The 20191-nt window shown below is 44.4% G+C and overlaps 1 protein-coding gene across 1 annotated transcript in view; it reads right to left on the bottom strand.

The window, feature by feature from the left end:
* The window catches only part of LOC142557964 (luciferin 4-monooxygenase-like), a 104824-nt gene that overhangs the window by 69876 nt on the left and 14757 nt on the right, over window positions 1-20191 (bottom strand). The window contains exons 2-3 of the mRNA XM_075670141.1: window positions 14302-14445; window positions 12311-12518 (exon numbers count right to left, since the gene is read on the bottom strand). Of these exons, the coding sequence (XP_075526256.1) occupies window positions 12311-12518; window positions 14302-14445 (352 nt within the window). The remainder of the gene's footprint in view (window positions 1-12310; window positions 12519-14301; window positions 14446-20191) is intronic.

Raw genomic sequence — 20191 nt, 5'->3', positions numbered from 1 at the left:
CCTACAAGGCGAATCATACCGGATCGATCCGGTCCCATTCCTACGGTGGCTGTGCGATCTCGAAGAAATGCGCGGATATAGTTGTACATACGAATTCCACAGTGTGAATGTGCAACATTGCGAAGGATGAAGTCATGTTCAACATTATCGAATGCCCCTTTTAGGTCTAAGGCGATGAGTGCTCTCGTTCGGGCGGATAACGGAGGTCCTATGACTTCCTCCAGCAATTGTAAAAGCACATCTTTGGCAGACAGATGAGCCCGATATCCGAATTGAGATTTAGAAAAGAATGATTTTTCTTCGAGGAAGGGCTGCAGACGCCGCAAGAGTGCATGCTCCTTGAGCTTACCAATGCAGGATGTTAGGGAGATGGGTCGTAAGTTTTAAACCTTAACAGGCTTGCCCGGTTTGGGGATCAGTGTGATGTCGGCGAGTCGCCATGCTTAGGGAAGCATGCACTTGCGCCAGCAATCATTGAAGATATGGGTGAGGCGGTTAATATCCGTGTCACTGAGGTTACGAAGGGTGGCGAATCGGATGTGACCGGCTCCAGGTGCCGTGTTGCGGCGTAGATCTTGTAGAACCACCCGCACCTCGTCAGATGTGATGTCTGCATCGAGCAATTCGTTCGTCTCGCCTACATAAGGATAGTCAGGGTACTGCGGCGGCGGGCCTGTGGGTATGAAATGCTTCTCTAGCTCTCTGAGCAGTGTCGAGACATCGTCCCTGTACTCGTGCATTAGGATGTGCAGCTGTTGAAATGTTTTTTCCCTTTGTTGTGGTGGGTTCTGTGAGTGAGCGAAGAATTGACCACGTTTTTGCTGTGCTCAATGTGCCTGAGAGGCGATCGCAAAATCCTCGCCAGTTATTCCTCGTAAGGATCTCTGCATACCCCAGAGATTCCCGTGTAATTTGATCTATACGTTTCCTAAGCTTGCGGTTGTGGCGTTGTCGTTTCCACCGTCGTGTCAACCCTATGCGGGCGTTCCAAAGATGAAGTAAATGCGGGTCTATGTCTGGTGTCTCGGTTGTGTTGCGCAGTGTGCTCGTGGTGGCCTCTAGATATTGTGCGAGAGAGTCAAGCCAGCGTTCGTACCCTTGGCGCTCAGGTGGGTCCTGGTGACGTTCCCTGAATTTCGCCCAATCCGTTATACGCACATTTCGCTCGGGCCTGTGTGCACCCCTTAATGACACGGTTGTCCTCTAAAGGCCTGTGCGCAACGACTGGGCCAGTATTGCGCACGAAGGTAAGGTCAGGGCAGGTGTCACGAGATACGCTGTTGCCTATCCGAGTGGGGTGCTCTGGGTCGGTAAGCAGTGTGCATCTTATGTTACAGATGGCATTCCATAAGCGGGTCCCTTTCCCCTGCGATTTAACGTAACCCCATGCAGTATGCGGAGCGTTAATGTACCGGCCACCACACAAACCCATCCAAACGTACCAAATTCTGCGAGTAGGTGCTGAAAACATTCCTTTCGCGAACGGGGGAACTGCATGCATTGAGTATAAACAGACTCTCGCTGCGTTTACCTTGCCTAATTATTTCCAATATTTGGTGAGGAATGTCAATGTTAGTGGTATGCATGCGACATGTAACATGTTTCGAAACTAAGGCTCCAACAAGAGGAGAGACACGCGAGAGCGTGCTGTAGCCGGATATAGAAGGGGTGCAATTGACTTCATGTAAGAGGATGACATCGGGAGGGTTCGTGGATGTGGCGATATACTGCTGTAGGGAACCTCGTTTTCGGCGGAATCCCCTACAATTCCACTGCCACACCACTAGTTGCTCCGCGTTACGCGGCGCCATCATCATCGCGAGAGGAAGCGGCGGTTGTGCATAGGGATGGGGGCGCCGGGTGCCCACAGTTGAAGGTTGCGGCCGAGAGCCTTGGTCGGAAAGCGCGCTTTCGTTGTTACCGCTGAGCTCAGGAACTTGCATGCGTGCGAAAGTGATCTCTATACATGATTTTACTTGCTCCGTAATCCCTATTTGAAGGACCTCCATTTGGCGTTCTATCCTGTCCAGAGCCACCTGCATACTAGTGTTCATGTCTGCCACCAGCGCGTCCATTTGTTTTTGCAGGCGTTCACAGCGCGCCTCCATGTCACGACGTAGGCGGGCTATTTCTATTAGAGGATCGGGATTTGATGACGAATTGGTAACAGGGGAAGGGGTAGGGAAAGATTTACGGGCCGGAGCGATCTGTGGGGGACCCTCCGCCCGACCTACCTCCCGAGGCGCCTCCATTGCTGTTTTCTTCTCCGGGGTCCGCTGCACCCCTGAAGGGACCAGGGTCACCTTGGCTGGGGCGTTGGTCTGCAGGGCCTTCTTGTAGGCTTGTTGGGAAGATGGGGAAGGAGGGCGCTTTTCTGGGACGCGTAGCGATGCCTCGCGGGATCGGGACCGAGACTTGGAGCGGGTCCGGAACTTGCGACGGGATCTTGAATAGGTCTCCGACCGGTCTTGTCTGGTCGCCTTCGTTGTGGCGCGCGACGTTCGGGTCTCCGCCGTATCTGTGGTAGTGGTCGGGTCGCTGGAGGGTTGGAGTTCACGTCGTTCTTTCTCGAGAGCTTTCCGCATCCAAGCTTTATTCAGTCTCTGCCTAGCACGCCGCGGGCAGTTTGGATCCGCTTTAGGGTGGGTCCCGTCACAGGATCTGCAGTGTGGGGTGCACGGATGTGATGGGGTGGGGTTGTCAGTCCCACACGTCGCGCAAATGACCACGTGCGGCGTAGGACAGTAATGAGCCTACTGGCCGAGCTTGTGAAATATCTTGCAGACTAGTTGGCTGGGTCGATTGGGGTAGCAGCGGAGTTCTGCACCATAAAACCGCACGTAGCGAGGCACTTTAAGTCCTTCAAATGTTACCAACGCAACGTTGGTTTGACCCATCATTCGTACTTGAAGTATTTGAGTTCTATGAGCCAAAAGCTCATCCGCTAGCTTGGAAGACGGTGTACCGGGCAAAAGACCAAGAACAATTCCCTTGCCTGAGTTGTCTGGGGCCGCAAAATACGTTGTGAAGGGATAGACCCGCTGACCAAGGTTCAACTCCGTCACCTTGTACAATGCGTCGGCTACGTGTGACTGGGGTGTGCTGATGGTCGCCAAGTTCTGCTGAGGTCGCAGTCGGAATATGATGTCCTGACGATCGTCGGTGGCCAAGCCGGCTGCACTCTATAGAGCATTTGCGAGTTCTGGGCGCGTCCACTTATCGAGGCAAAGTCCTCCGTGAGGCCACATAATTATCTTTTCGTCGTGCAAAGGAAGTTGAGGCAGGTTCTGATTCCGACTGCGCTTGCGTACGGTAGGCTGGGAGGCGTCCGGAATGCCCGAGATGTTCTCGGATGGTTGCGTCTTGGCGTGCGTTTGACGGATGCGTCGCTTATGTACGACTGTCTTCCAACAGCCACCTGTGTCGTCGACAGTTTTGTCGTCGTAAATGTTCAGGGGTAGCTTCCTCCTCCATCCTTTCCCCAGTCGGAGTGTCTACCTCTCGTTGTTGGGAGGGAAAATTGGCGACGTTAGAATCGGCGGCCATTCCCGCGGTATCCACCTCGGCCGTCTTCGTTGTTGTCGAGGAAAGCGAGGCGGCATTCTTCGTCGCCGATTGTGTCTTCTGCTCGTTGGAAAATGACGTTGCGGTAGATAAATGCTCCATCGAAACAGAGCGGTGAATTGGCCGAAGGCCCTTTGCACGCCAGTTTAGAACATGGGCCTCGGAAGAGCTGGTCGCTTGGCGCTCTTGGTTCATGGTGTAGAAAACACGCCAAGGCAGCTATGACCCCGGCAGGGGCAGCCGCGTTGGAACTGCTTCAGAGCTGTAGAGGCGCGGGGAGCGGCAACAAAGTCACGGAAAGAAAAGGCGGTCGGTGGGAAACGGCGAGAAAGCCGCTTCCCATATGACTCCCGGCGAAAGCGGCCCGGGCAAGGGCGGTCAAGTGCGGTCGGTGAAGGTCGCGTAGTCTGGGTGGTTGCGGAGCGCGCCGACGACACGTCCGTTCACTTCGGCTGACTGACTGGAACCTCTAATAGCTTGAATACTTCCTCCAAGCACGCAGTGAATAGCATTATAGAGATTGTGTCTCCCTGTCTGACGCCTTTCTTTATAGATATGTTCCTGCTTTTCTTGTGTAGAATTAAGGTAGGTGTAGAACCTCTGCAGATATTTTCCAAGGTATTTACGTAAGCGTTCTGTACTCCTTTATTACGTAAGTCCTCTATGGCTGCTGGTATCTCTACTGAATCAAATGCCTCTTCGTAATCTATGAAAGCCATATAGAGAGGCCTATTGTACTCTTCAGATTTCTCGATAACTTCATTGATGACATGGATTTGATCCATTGCAGAGTATCCCTTCAAAAGCCAGCCTGTTCCCTTGGTTGAATAAGGTCCATTGTTGCCCTTATTCTATTGGAGATAATTTTGGTTAATATTTTATAATACTGGGAGTAAGCTAATGGGACTATAATTTTTCAATTGTTTTTGTGGATTAGTATCATGTTTGCATTCTTCCAGATTTCTGGGGTCATTGCAGTCGATAGACACTTCGTATAAAAAGCCGCCAGTTTTTCAAGCAGTATGTCTCCTCGATCTTTGATTAAATCGACTGTTATTCCATCTTGTCCGGCCGGTCTTCCTCGTTTCATGTCTTGGAAAGCTCTTCTGACCTCAACTCTAGTTATAGGAGGAGTTTCTCTATCTTGTTCATTACTGTTTCTAATGGAGGTATCCTGACTCCTCTGCGTATTGTACAAGTCAGTATAGAATCATTCCACTTCTTTCATTATACCTTCGAGATGGCTGATGATATTACCCTGCTTATCTTCCAGCGCATACATCTTGGTTTTATGCCAAGTTTCCTTCTCCCTGATTTCTGGCTGCGTCTATTCGTTACGGCTTCTTCAGTCTTTGTCCCGCTACAATTTCGTATATCACTTATTTTCGCGTTGTTGATGAGTTTCGACAGTTCGGCGAATTCTATTTTACCTCTTGAGTTGGATACTATTGTTATTTTCGTTTTTTATTAGGTCCTTTGTTACATGGGAGAGCTTACATAGACTTGTACTACATTTATTCTATACCTGTTTTTAGGTTTTATTACAACTAGCGCTTCCCTTTCATTATTGCTGTAGAATTCGTCACTCTTGATCACTATGTCCTTATGGATTGGGAATCCTACCCCGTATTGCTTCTTATTTGCGAGACGTCTATAGCAAAGGACATGTCCATTATTCAGCAATGTATAAGCCTCACTAAGGCCGATGATATCCCAAACAATGTCTGACAGTTCCTCAAAGAGTCCTGCTAAGCTGGCCTCACTCGAGATGGTTCGAGTGTTAAACGTTGCAAGGGTCAGTTTCCATTGGCGGCCTCTCCGGACCCAGAGATTCTTAACATCCTCTGCTGCGTTACAGGTCTGACCGCTACCTTGGTCAAATGCTCCGCAATTGCTGGGGACTGAGGGTCATTGGGTAATTGAGTGATTCAATTGGGATGGAGGGGCCGAATACTGCACCAGGCAGGCAAATTCCTGCTCTGGTGAGGGACTGTCTTGTTGAAGCTTAGTAGGCATTTCTAATTTGGTTGTACCTGGATTATTACAGCCCCACTCGCTCTCGGCATCTTTTGCCAGTGAAAGCGTCGCTCCATGCCTATAGATGTTGTTCACGTGAGGAGGTGAATTTCAAGCTCACCATCGTCAAATTAAAATATATGCATATATATAGAAGGATTCAAACTTCCGACTATGATAACCGAGTATAAGGCATAGATCAGTCAGATAACCACGTAGGCGGCGAGGCTACCTTATCGCCGATAATTGCAACCCAGAGGGCACAACATGCCAAAAAATGTCTTCGATTTATCCACTCAAAAACAACTTGTCGCAGGTGGGAAAATCCTACAACCTTCTATGCGAAGGTTGTGGGATCTTTCCTCATCTGCGGCAAACTATTTTGTCATCCACCTTCCCTTCCGTTAATTTATCGCTTCGTTATTTCATTGATGAAGCATAAGTAATGTCCCGTATGTTGTCCTTGGCGTCAGTGTTTGTTCGCATCCGATGATATATATATATATATATATATATATATATATATATATATATATATATATATATATATATATATATATATATAGGGACAACATAGGGGAAATTACTTATGCTTAAGCAATGAAAGAAAGAAACGAGAAATTAACGTAAATGAAAGTGGATGACGAAATACCTTGCCTAACTAATAAGTGCTGACGAAATAACGATATATATATATATATATATATATATATATATATATATATATATATATATGTATATATATATGTATATATATATGTTGTGTGTGTGTGTGAGGAAATCCGAAAAAATGCATGTTAATACAATAAGTATACATATTGCGTTAACTACAAATTTGTTTTCGACGTTGCGGCCGGTTGAAGACCGGCCTTTACCATAATAGTAAATAGCCATAGTAGTAAATAGTAGTACCATAGTAAATTTCTTCTCATATTTTACCAGTTGCAAGAAACCTTATATATATATATATATATATATATATATATATATATATATATATATATATATATATATATATATATATATATATATATATATATATACATATATATACATATAGGTGATAGTGTTCAAACGGTGTGCTCCAATAAAGTATTCCAACCAATTTTTGCTTGAATGATACTCTATGTATGTACATCCACAGTAGTTTATCTGGCAGCGGCACATTCACGTATATCGTATGTCCTATAAATAGCCACTCTTTTTTTACACTAACTGCACGTACGCGAGACGTAACATGTACTTGATTTTAAGACGTTGACGGTTGGATCAATTATAGACGTTGCATAGGTGTTTGTGGTTCACAGGGACCCAGTTCTATTTTGGACGCAGGGTTTGTTAGTGAGCATTTTGCGCATGATCAGATACGTACTGAAATCTTAGACGGCATATCCGATGATAAATGCGTTCTATGAGCATTGCCTCTACCTGGTCTCTTCTAACACCACGCTCCTTAAAAAGTGTTCTTTGATTCATCATAGGAAAGGACGCAGCAATAGTGACATACCTTACTCGCGAATTAAGTTATTTTTTCTGAACCTTGGGTAAAATTTTAGCCCTAGGTGTTTATGGTTGCAGTTTAAAGCACACGTCATGCATTGCATCGAACACTTCACTCTGACGATGCGAAAATTTTGCACGAAAGCATCATCCCTGGATTACGCACGAGAGAATTATTGTTAAACGTAAAATAACAAGCTTAAGGAAAACTAGGAGGACTTGCTTAGCGGGCAATTATACCACCCTGATTACGCATATCCAGAATGCTCAATACGGAATACGCTCTTAAAAATGTATTTTATTGGTACAAATCTAGCAAAATACATTAAAACTTCAACAGCAAAATCTTGGCCTTATGTAAGTTACAAATATAATGGCAAAAAGATTCCCTTTCACTGGAAGTAAAAGACAAGGCAGATCAATTCAATCGCTACTTCCAGTTGGTCTTCACAACGTACAACGGCAAGATTCACTACTGCAAGATTTACCGATCATCTTATTTAGCGAAAATAAATTATTGTGAATTCCTGTTGCAACCGACTCTAACCGACTGTAAAATCTGGATGAAAAAAATTGTTGTGGCGCAGATGCGATACGAAATCTCTTTCTCAAAACGGTATGCAGAGCCAGTTAATAAGTATAAGACATAAGACAAGTATAAGTATATTAAGTATAATTTAATAAGTATAAGTATAAGACAGTTGGGCAGCAGTGCGCTACGGAGCCACATCTAAATTTTGTCTCTGCTTTTGCAGCCCGAAACCGGACTCGACCAACGGGCTATCGCCCCTTCTGACGTCTACAGTGCCGCGTGTGTCTGCACCACAACAGTGATCGGAGTCACGTGGCCGGAACTACTCTTCTGCGACTGCGCAAGGGTCGGACGAGCACCAGACCACAGCTTCAGACCGTCAACAGCGCGAGCACCTGTTACAGTTCGGCAGCAGTGCACTGCGGAGCCACATCTAAATTTTGCCTCTGCTTTTGCAGGTGAGCGCAATATCCTTATTTAGTCAATAAGTCATAGAATCTGTGCACTGCTGCCGAACCTATCAGCTTTCTTGTACTTGTTTGATTCTTGTTACTGGTGTTGTTAGTGTATCGACGTACACTTTTGCTGTGCAATGTCGAATGAGGCTAAGGCCATTGAAGACTTGAGGCGGGAGCTCAGGGCAGACTTGAGGACTATAAAAGGTAAGTTTCAAGGGGTCACTCAGTTGAAAACAGAAATACAGCAGGTTCTAAAACTAAACCAGGATCTCTGCGCAGAGAATGCCAAGCTATCATACAGAATCGAGGAACTGCAACAATATCAACGTTCAAATACCATTGAGATAAAGAGCATTGCATTTGAAGGCGAAACACTAGTCGTTGGGAAGCAAATTGGCGAACTGATTAAGGAAGGTCTCAGAGGCTTATATCGACATCTGCCACCGAGTGCCTACTGCTCGACATGATGAAGCAAATATCATTGTTCGGTTTGTCCGCAGAACCAAGAGGAATGCCTTCCTTAGCAAAGCTAAAATAAGCATAATGGATACAATTACACTGGGCTTTCAATCGTCCTCAAAGATGTTTGTAAACGAATACTTCACATGGTATGGCAAACGACTTCTTGATGCCGCAGTAGAAAGAATGAAGGAATTGAGATGGCGGTTTGTATGGACGGCTGGCGGCAAAGTGTTCGTACGCAAGGACGAAAATTCGCCAGCTATTCGAATCGCCAGTATGGAAGACATTGATAAGATGACAACGTGAGCGTCATGGCCTGCTTCTCTTCTTTCCTTTTTTACAGTTAGTTTCACTATATGAACTGCACATATTATGATGTTCAGTCTTTCAATAAATTAGTGTCTCATACCAGTAAATTGCTAAAAATGTTTCACCTAAATGTACGGAGCACAAAGAACGAAGAGTATAAACTGAATTGCTTATTTGCGTCAATCGCCCACAATTTTGACATCTTATTGTATTGTGAAACATGGCTTACTGTGAATGATAACCCCCCGTACTGTGAAAATTACACATACCATGGGTTAGTAAGAACAAGGTGCAGAGGATGTGGCGTAGCTGTCTATGTTAAACAGCGCCTTGTACATGAGGTAATTTCAGAATTTTCACTTGTAACGAACAATATAGAATGTATAATGGTACGCTTAGAATATGCCACAGTTGTGGTTATGTATCGCCCACCGTTGGGAAACAAACTGACGTTCTTTGATTTCCTAGAACAGGTACTACATTTCCTAAGCCAGTCGTCCTCCCCCTTTATCATAATCGGTGACGTAAATATAGACATGTTGTCGGACGACATATCATCTAGACAGTTTGCTGGTCTCATCAATTCGTTCATGTGCACAAACGTAATCTCGGAACCCACAAGGCTAACGGCGCAAACAGCTACCTTGCTTGATATATGCATAATCAATGTACACCCAACTGACTGCCTTGCGGGAATGCTATCCGCTGATATAAGCGATCATCTGCCTTTATTTTGTTTCATTCCTCAAGTGCAAAAACGAAGGGAAGGAGGAAAAAAATGCGCAGGTTCGCAGTTTCCACGCAAGCGCATTAGAAAATTTTTGTGCTCTGGTCCTATCAACAGACTGGTCATCTGTATTTGAAAAACAAGATCCAAATGCCCCAGCCTACGAATTATTCTTTCATAAAATGATTACGTGCTACGACATAGCGTTTCCGTTGAAATTTTGCAATCAGAGCAGCAAGAAAATACGAAAACCCCGGATAAATGCTGCTTTGCTAAAAATGATAACAAGAAAAAACAAAATGTATCACTTGTTTGTAAAATGCAGGAGTGTGCAATTGTTGACTGATTACAAAAAATACAGAAATAAGGTCAACAGTGCATTAAACCAAGCAAAAGTTAGGTATTATGAACGGCTATTTGTTAAAATAAAAAATGACCCTAGGAAAGCTTGGAATGAAGTTAGAGACTTAACATCTACGAAAAGACAGAACACGGAGATTAACATAAAGACAGCCACTGGCGTGTTGACAGGCACAGAAGCAGCAGCTGCTCTGAATGAATATTTCATCTCAAGTACCCAGCATCCCGACAGGGGGGAGCCCACGGTCACATATATAGTGAATAAATTCAGTCTTACTAACTCAGTGATACTTACACCTGTTACACCTGCAGAAGTTGTGCAACTGCTGTTCAAAGTAATAAACACCGTCGCTGCTGGGTACGATGATGTGAAACCAGTACCAATGAAATACATTGCGGATATAATTGCACCTGTCCTTGTTCACATCATAAACAGAATGTTTGAAAGCGGTATATTTCCTTATTGTCTAAAAATAGCACGCGTATGGCGTATTTACAAAGGAGGTGATAAATATTTAATGACAAATTTCTGGCCGATATCTGTCTTACCTGTTCTGTTAAAGGCGTTCGAGAGTGCCCTGAATGTTAGACTACAAACATTTTTCAGTAAATATAGCGTAATTAGTGACATGCAGTATGGATTCCAAAAAAATAAATCTTGTGAAGCAACTCTTCTTAATATCAAACATAAAATAATAGCAAATATTGAAAATAGAATGTACACATTAGGTTTATTTGTAGACTTCAGTAAAGCCTTCGATTCAGTATGCCACAGATTATTAATTAGCAAATTGGAACAGTGCGGTGTACGAGGTATCGTATTGGAACTTTTACGACATTACTTAACCAATCCCTATCAATGTCAGTTTAAATAATGATGTTTCATCTTACGCAGAAATTGTAACAGGTGATCCACAAGGATCAATACTTGGACCTCTTCTATTTATAATATATATTAATGATGTGTGTGACATCCCCGACTCCCCAAATTAGTTATGTACGCAGATGATACTAACATATTCTTTAAAGCTGCTGCTATATTAGAGCTCGAATCAAAGGTTAACAATTACCTGAAGCAAGTCTCTTGCTGGTTACAACATAATAAGCTGCAAATGAATTCCTCCAAAACAAAATATATGATATTTGCTCCTTCCAATAAACCACGTGACTGCAATGCGGCTATTCTTTTTGAAGATGGGCTGATAGAACAGGTAAAATTTCAAAAATTTCTAGGAGTGTGGTTCCAAGGGGATTTGGCCTGGAACATACACATCGACAAACTTGATATCGAACTAAGCAGAACCGCTGGTTGCTTATACAGACTGAGTACTCTGGTTCCTCCATGGTTGAAAAGTTCTTTATACTACGCACTCTTTTATTCTAGATTAACCTACTGTATTTTAATTTGGGGCACTACTTCGCAAAAAAATTATAATAAATTGATAGTGCTACAAAAAAAAGAGTCCTACGCGCATTCGAGGGATACTATGGCCCTGTACAAAACTTTAGAACCACACCATATTTTATGAAACATTTTATGTTAAAGGCAAACCAGGTGTATTATTACAGGTTGCTGCAATACATTAAACAAAACAAATCGCAGTACATCTTGAATGTACCCACCAATCCGCATTACAGCCTTCGACAACATAACATGAGAACACCAAAAATAAGAACCCATTACGGAAAACAACTAGTCATTTACCAGGCACCTTCACTACTAAATCGCCTACGTGATCTTGAAGATGAAATTATCGAACATTCGAATAAATCATTCAAAAATTTTCTCATCCTGAACAATATTGAGTTCGTCTGATTAGAACCACACTAAAAATTGTCAGTCTTTTGTTTCTTTTGTTTTCTGGTTGTGGTTGGTCTCAAACAAAATGCATCGTACTTTGATCATCCTGCTGGTTTCTCATATTTCTTGTATACATGTTTTGTTTCAACAAAACACTACTGACTCGCGACTATCCAATTGATTTGAGTATGTATGTATGTGCGATACATGTTGCTGCGTACGGCCTGCGCGCGGAATTGCAGTGGGAGCAGAAGCCTTCGTCAGGCCACATGGCCTTTAGCTTCTGCTTCCTTTCTGTTGTAAACAGGAGAAATAAATTCATTCGTTCATTCATTATATGCACCTAATATTTACAAAATAATGAAAACTTGCGAAAATAGTCCCAGAACAGGAATCTGGTAATACGAATATTCCATCAAACTTCAGGCGCCTTTTCTTGACTTGTAATAGTGTAAAATTCTCGAACATATTTTTCTCACAATGATTACTAATTCATCACCTTCACCTCTTAGAAAGTTGTTAAGGTCTACATTACGTGAACTACTGCGCTTAGATTAGCACTATGCATCGAGTTTACTCACTCTCGTTAAACGCGGTCTTCACGCAGGTGATCTTTGCACCGCTGAAGATGGCAGCGATGAAGGCCATTACCAGGTCGACGCTGTTGACGGACGCAAATGCTACTGTGTCTCCAGGTTCGAGGCCGATAGCCTGGAATCCAGCGGCAATGCGCTCGCAAGTGTCCACGACTTCCGCTCCGGTGTAGCGCTGCCCGGTGGCCGCATCAACCTGCACTACCGAGAGGGCACTATGTGGGAGGGATGGATTCATTCTTCAGAAATTAATACTTTTCTTCTCTATAACGTTCTGGTATGCCTAGAAAAATGGCGCTTCTTTAAAATTTATTCATATTCTTGTATGTGCCGGACATAAAGTAGCAATTGTGTTTCATTTATGTTATCCTCAAAGTCAGAGGGCGTTACAGAGGCGAGTGGTAACACCGGAGCCGTAGCAATGAAACACAATAAATAAATTAACCATGTATAATTAGTAATTCCTAATTTTACAATGTTAGGAAATGCCTTGCTTACTTGCAAGAGCGACAAGAAAGCAAGCAGCTTACCACGTTAATAATTTCTGCTTATGCAATATTTTTTAGCTAGCTAATGTCTGCCTTAAAAGCTAAGAAATACAGCAAATAATATAAATAAAATAAGATGGTAATATTTCATGATCGTACAATGTTGGATAATGTCTTGCAAAAGATATTGTTATCGACATTGTTGGCTAGCATTTTTTATGCTGTACTAACGCCTTCGAGAGACGCTAGCCAGTCGAACTTTCCACTTGTCCCATAATGTAACAATAAAGTTCTGCAACATCCCTTCAACTGCATTTACCAGTGGTTTGGAAAATGTACCATTTATCTTGGGTCATGCACCGTAACTGGAAATCTCAATATGTTTAATGTGTGCGCAATCGTTCTGAAGTTATAGCTACGTACATTTTAGATCAAATGAAACGAGGGTTTCAGTTTAAAGTATCCCAGTGCAGATTTGTCTTCCGACTTAACCTGAAACGCACAGATTGAATACGTATCCCTGAAGGTAAGGAGGATGTTGAACTGTAATAAAGGAAACTTTCGCAAAGAACCAGTGGGCGTGATAGGAACCTTAATTGGTAAACACTGACTTACACTGGAGTACGCTTGCATTGCCTAGGAACATCAATCTGCAAATTTAGCTCCCTTGCGTCAACGCATGCCAACTGGAACTTACAGGTTTGATTCAAATTACTATTTTCGCACTATGTTACATCGATTAATAGTGTGTTACGTTGGATACCTTTGATGGAGCGGTGACTCAGGGAAACATTGCTCGTCCTCTGCAAAATTAAGCTTGAAACGACCGGGACAAAAGCACGTTGACTGGTGGCTGTACATAATTTTGTTGCCATTGTGACCATGCCTGGGCTGCCCCTGAAGCACACTGGGCCGCACCAATGTGTTTATGTACTTGCTTATCTCCCTTGTCATTTCTATATGCAAACATATCAGCAAAACGGTACCATATTACGATTCTGACAGTACGCTGCGTGCATTTCTTTCCCTGTGAATCTTTTGCTATTCGCAGTTATTTGTTTGCTTAATTTTGGTTGGTTTGCTCTTCTTTACTATAGACTTGCTTTGGTCTTCATTGTTTTCAATATGTTCCACGCCCTGCCCTCCAATATATAATGCCTTCTTGGCGCCAAGGTAATTATAAATAAATAAAAAATAAATAATTCTAGTGTAATGGCAAAAGTCGCGGCTTGCCAGTGAACGTAGAGTGCCACAGCTGGCTTACATTAGGATCACGACAATTTTGTCATTGTAGTTAACGAGGACGCCGCTACATGCTGCGGTAGCTTCTACTGACAGCAAGGCAGAATGACAACGTTCAAGAGTGTTTTGAATCACGAAAAAGTATTGGTTCACTTCTGGTAAGTATCATTTTACCGAGTAGATAATTTCATAATTAACAGTTCATTTTCTGCTACAATGAAGACCATACTTCAATCATTTGAAACCCACAAGCGCCGTGGCGTCGGGATCCTTATTCCACACATTTCTAAGAAAAGTAGCAAAGTCTTCGTCCGGAATCTCGAGATCTTGAACTGTAGATTTGACGACGCGGTCCACGATGGTCACGTCTTCAGCGAAGCCTTTCGTGGTCTCCTGCACATAGAAATGTACCATGACAATTCGTTTTGGTAATTGGCTAACGAGCTTTCAAGTTCTTAAGCGTCGACCTTACTGTATGAGACTTAAGATGCTGTGTCCAGTTATTTGGAACGAACATCATCTGTGGGACCGATATGGTCCTAATACGTAGTTATGACCGTAAGAGTTTCTCGGCTTTCTGTGCAATCTACTTGCGGGCTCACCGTCTAGCTCACCTCAGCAGTCATTGTGGGATCCCGCTAGGTGTTGAGTAAGTGTAACAATGGGAGATAGAGACTGTTTTGATAGCATGATTTCACATCAATGGGCATATAGTGTCACTTTTTAAACACACGCAAAAGGCAATGCCATATTAATTTCCCTGTGTGCATGTAAGAAGACTGAGAGCCGTCGAAGTACTTCAAGGTAAGCGTGCAAAACTGTAGCCAACTTTCACAAATCTTGACCCATGAGTTCCAAGCATGGCAACCATATTTATCGTTCAATAAAAACCGTGCTGCTCTTTGGAGACAAGCCGACCGAATCCCCGGAGGAAAAACTTATAAAAGTATTTTGGGTGGATTTCTGAGAAATTGTGAATGCACACTTTGTATATTGCTGCCTAAGCAACAAGCGTTCTAGGTGCATCGAACACCTTTTTTTTCAATAAACAAAAATCAAAGGCTTGTGTAACAACATCACATGCATATAGACATGTTTACTGCTAGAATATCTAGTTCAAGGTCCGACCCTGTGGAGTAAAATTTAGGCTTACCTATCTTTTAACTTGCCAAGTTTACGAGAGGCTTTCATGACTCTTCTTCCACGTGTTTGTTATTTCTCGTGGCTATCTGACTTGCCTGCCAATGTTCTACGAATATGTCATAGCGTGGCATATATATCTGCTTTCATGGCGCGTAATCATTTTGAGCATTGTCATTGGTGACAAAATTTGCACTTTGATGAATTTTACGTCTAGGCACGTAAAGTAAAATATTAGGATTATAAGAAGTGCAAGGACCTTTCATGAAAATTTGGCGGCAATTTTAAGCATGACAGCGGCCTGCTTGTGGCAGACATGTCTGAATCTCCAGGCAAATTTAGTAAAATATCAACTTTTTACAGGCATAATTCAAAACAAGTGTACACCGTCGAAAATGAACAAAAGTCTGTATTCTTTCTTTATATTTTTGGTTTAGCATTGTTCACTCTGTAGACATGAGATTGAATTGTTGTACGTCATACTTTTTGCAGAAATTGATTTCAAAAGACAATGCTCAGTGAAAGCTACATTAGTGGAGTTAGCATTATCAGCGCTCAATTAAAGCTACATGCGCTGTGATGCAAAAAGCATGGTGAAGTGAAGGTAACACATCAGGCAATCACGCAAGCTGTATATTAAAAAGTTCTGCATTTCCAGTAAATAAACTGCAAGTGTCCTACAATAGTTGTTACTGGTCATGAAACTTCTGCGTCCCGCTATGAAAAAGCTCCGCACGCTGCCCACCCGGAGCATGCCGTCGCTCCACCGGTCGTAAGGGGGCAAGTGTTGTTTTAGCTGGGCGGTGTATTCGCGTGGTGTGTTCATCGTGGCTTTACGCGCCTTTTCTCCAGTTTAGATCTCCCAGAGAAGCTCGAAGAGTCTTTAGGATCTTACGGAGTGACGTAAGGCGTGTTGTGTGCCACGCGGTTATTCTGGCAAACGGTGCGTTCCTGTACATTCCCGCTGGTTGCCTTGCATTCCTGATTACAATGAATGGCGTGAGAAGTAGAAAGAGATGTTCATGTGGCCCCCTCTAGCGACTGCCCTCACGGGAAGGCGGCCGCTCGCTCCGGCTCGCTCGGCTGACGCTGGCACTAGTTCGCTGCGTGCACGCTCGGAGTGTTGAACGCGCCAGGTATACTTCCTGAAAGATATGTCGGGTGTTTCTTGCTTTCGCGTCTGTACTGCGCTTTCATTTTCCAAACTGTTGAAGCCATGAAATTTGAAAGAAGCAACCATCATGAGAATCATCCACGCGTTCGTCATGAGCCAGATCACGTATATCGCGGCATACCACAGACGGTGCGCCGCAGAAAAGAAGATAGACGGCCTGATTTGAAAAATGTATAAAGTGATTGGACTCATGCTAAGCACGATCACGGTGAGACTCCTAGAACTGGGACTGTACAACACGCCAGAGGAGGCAATAGAAGCGCCACGTATAGCGCAATACGAACGCCGCTGCAAGGCGACGGCGGGCAGACACATCAGGATCAGAATCAGACACATCCTAAGCAAATTAGGGATTCGCTACTACATACAACACGGGGACAAACGGGACATACCCAAAGAAATAAGGGCCAAACTCCCGGTACCCCTGTTACCCAAGAATATTCATCCTGTACACCGTGAGGACAGGAGAACAAGCAGGGCAAAGAACATGGCGAAAAACTACGGAAGCAACAAGGACGCTGTCTTTGTAGACGCTGCACGTTAAAAACACAAACGCAGCTTTCTCGCAGCAGTACTTAACCACAAGAGACAACGCAGCACAAGCTTGACTATAAACACGGCACGCACCCAAACGGCGGAGCAAGCGGCTATAGCGCTAGCCATAGCACAAACCAACGCATACTATATATTCAGCTATTCCCAGACGGCAGTACGCAACTTCGTCAAGGGCCGGATCTCGGCTGAGGCGCTAAACATACTCAGAAAAGGCAAGACAACAAGGTACGACAGATGCTTCCAAATCCTATGGTTACCAGCCCACACCACCGACTGAACGGGAGAGGACTACCCTACGTGGTGGCACACAACGTAGCTCGAGGACTCCTTTTGCGAGCTGCGACGAGCATAGACTCCTCGACAGGGTCCTCCGAAGTATAGGAATGGGAAGACAGAATGGCCAGGTTCAACGACATCACCAACCATTAAAGATGCAAAGATGCACTAATCCACAACCCCATCTACAAATCAGTAGACCGCAAGCGGTCCGAAGGCGACAACTAGAAACCAAATGCTACAAGAGTCCAATACAAATGCACGCTATTTATCCAGACAAATACAAAACGAATAGATGCAAAGTATGTGGCTCCAGAGCCATGCTAAAGCACATGCGATGGGAATGCCAGGGAATATAGAAGAAAATGAGAACCAAGCCTCAATCGACAGCCTCCGCGTGCTACGGCAGGTCGCACTGCTCAGCTCGAACCTGGAAGACCAACACTGGGCCGTCCAGCGTGGCAAGGAAGTCGCCGAGAGGCAAGAACTCTTGGCCGTAACCTCGGCGGGTGCCCCAGCCCACTAACTCGCCGGACGCGAGTCGTTCTGATTCGAAATAACGTTTTCTCACCATAACCATCACGAAATTTGCGACTTGGATATCGGAAGTTAGGTAGGGTTAATGAAAGCACTCTATTGCTCGTGCAATGAAGAGGTGTGCCGTGTTTGCGAATAATTTTGCGGAAAAAGAATGCTTGCAAAATGACCTGGCGACCTTTTTTCCATTGCGACTGGCAAAAACAAGTACTTGTTTACCTAATTCATGGTCGACACTGCATTTTATGCAAACTCCAACCTTTGTATTCGGTGTCAGCATCAATAAACGAAGTGTTATACGGATAGACATGTGAAGCTTTCATCACGGGCTATTATTCTGGTGAGTTATTTTAGTCAGATAAATGCCATGAAATAGTATATGAAAAAAATTGTTAGGGGTGCGTTTCATTTAGTTGATATTCACAATACATCAACTGCAATCCCCTGCACAAAAAAACCAAGCCAGTAAAAGTGAGGCAATACTTCATCGTGGCCTTCTGCAGCGTTCATTAGGCAATATGGCATACCCCTCATGCAACGGTAGCATCATACTGTCATTATCGTGTGGACGGGTCTTATTCGAGAACCCTATCCGTTAAAAGGGTGCTGAGCCGACCCTAGGGCGAGATGAAAAAATTGGGAGGGAACTTGAGTTTCGCCTTTAAGAGTGGAACGCGATATCCTGCAAACATTTCTGACTGCATCTCGTACTTCCTGGCTACTGCTGCTTATGTAACGATAATATTTACTGGGAAACGCAGGGGCGAACGCCATGCATGAAGGCGAGCTTTCTGATTGAAACGCGGCCTCCTTCAATGACCGAGGGCGCGCGGAGGCTAGCGCCATCTGCGCGGTGTTGTTGTAAGAAGCCGAGTTGGACGCGCCGCTCTATGAGTGGTAGAAATGCTGGAAAAGGAATGTGTTTGAGTTTGCACGTAACATAATTATTTTGTCTCGCATATTCAAATTGCAGTTCAACGCTATCATGTCTGTAGGTAGTGTGTCAGTTGTATTTCACGATTGTTCTGACGGATTTTAGGAAGGTGATAGCCGTCCTACCACATTGATTGCAATTTATTCCCCCTACACATGCTGAACTATGCTGTCGTGGTGGGTAGAGATAACGGTAGAGTATATATATGCTGACTGAAGAAATAAAGACAATTGGATATTAGTCAGCGATGTGGGCTGTTTCTCTCTCTTCGTCCTGTTCTTTAGTGCTGTTTACTGCTTGTTGCGTACAACTGTTCACAATTTCTTCGTCATTGTAGAAAGCCACATTCCTTGTGGCACATACCAAGTTACCAAAGTTGGCGTCAAGGATGCTCATTGAAGAATTTCATAGGCCTATTGTCACATACCCAGCGGCCCAACTTGGCATCAAATAGGTTCATTGATGGCCGGCACTACCCGAGTGGCACACACCCAGTTCTCGAGGCGTCAACGTTATTTTTTTTCGATCCGCGGTAGCTACTGTGAGTTCCACATTCACAGTAACCCATGTCGGCATGAAAGATGTTCGTTAAAGAGGTATGTACAAACCACGGAGTAAGAGTGGTACAAACTAACACATACTCAGTAACCCAAGTTGGCCCGATGGTTTGTTTCGAACCTTGTTGCCTCAGCCCAGCAGCCCGATGTGCTATGAACTAGACTGCGGGCTACCCAGTGATCCAGGTAGGTGGGAAAATGGTTAGATGCAAACTTACGCAGACACTGTAAAGAAGTTTATTGAGTGAGAATTCAGAAAGGCTAACGTGGGGGCAGAAGAGAAGAGACTCCCAGCACGAACGGTGAGCCGGAGCCTAGCGCTGGTGATGGTGATTGGAAAGCGTTCCTTCACTTCGGTAAAATTACCCACAGCAAAGAAACGGGAGTCGTCCTGGCGAACTAAGAGCCCACTATCATGACCGGATTGTAGTTTGTCATGAAGCGCTGCACATGGACGATATCGTGTCCTCGGCGGCGCAGGCTCAAAGACGGCACGACGGGTTCGATGACATAGTTGACCGGAGATGTGCGGGTGGGAATATGGTAGAGGCCTTCATACTTGGGCAGCAGTCTCGAAGAGAGATTACTTGCATTGCAAGGAACCGACAGCCACCCAAGCGCGCCGGGAATAAAAGTGGACCTGCCGGTGTTGTCCGCCCAGCAGCTCTTCTGGCGCTTCTGATCAGTTGAATTTAAGGCCTGTGCGAGTTCGTAATATTCCTCAGCATGTCTCGTAGTGGCATAAATGGGCGTACACTCGGGTGCATCCGGCCAATACGGAAAATCGCATTGGCAGTGTACGACGAAGGGCAGCCATACAATAGGAAAGAGGGAGAAAAAGAACACAGTGGTACTCTGAGTGGCCCTGTTGCATGCGTAAGTAACAATGTCCTGAATGAGGATTCAATTTGCGTGGTCAGAAGGGAAATACATTACCAGCATGTCGCGAAGCCTACGGTTTAAGCA

This window comes from Dermacentor variabilis, chromosome 9, assembly GCF_050947875.1.
Source record: "Dermacentor variabilis isolate Ectoservices chromosome 9, ASM5094787v1, whole genome shotgun sequence".
Taxonomy (NCBI): Eukaryota; Metazoa; Arthropoda; class Arachnida; order Ixodida; family Ixodidae; genus Dermacentor; species Dermacentor variabilis.
Note: the sequence above shows the minus strand (reverse complement) of the source record. Positions and strands in the feature narration are given on the sequence as shown.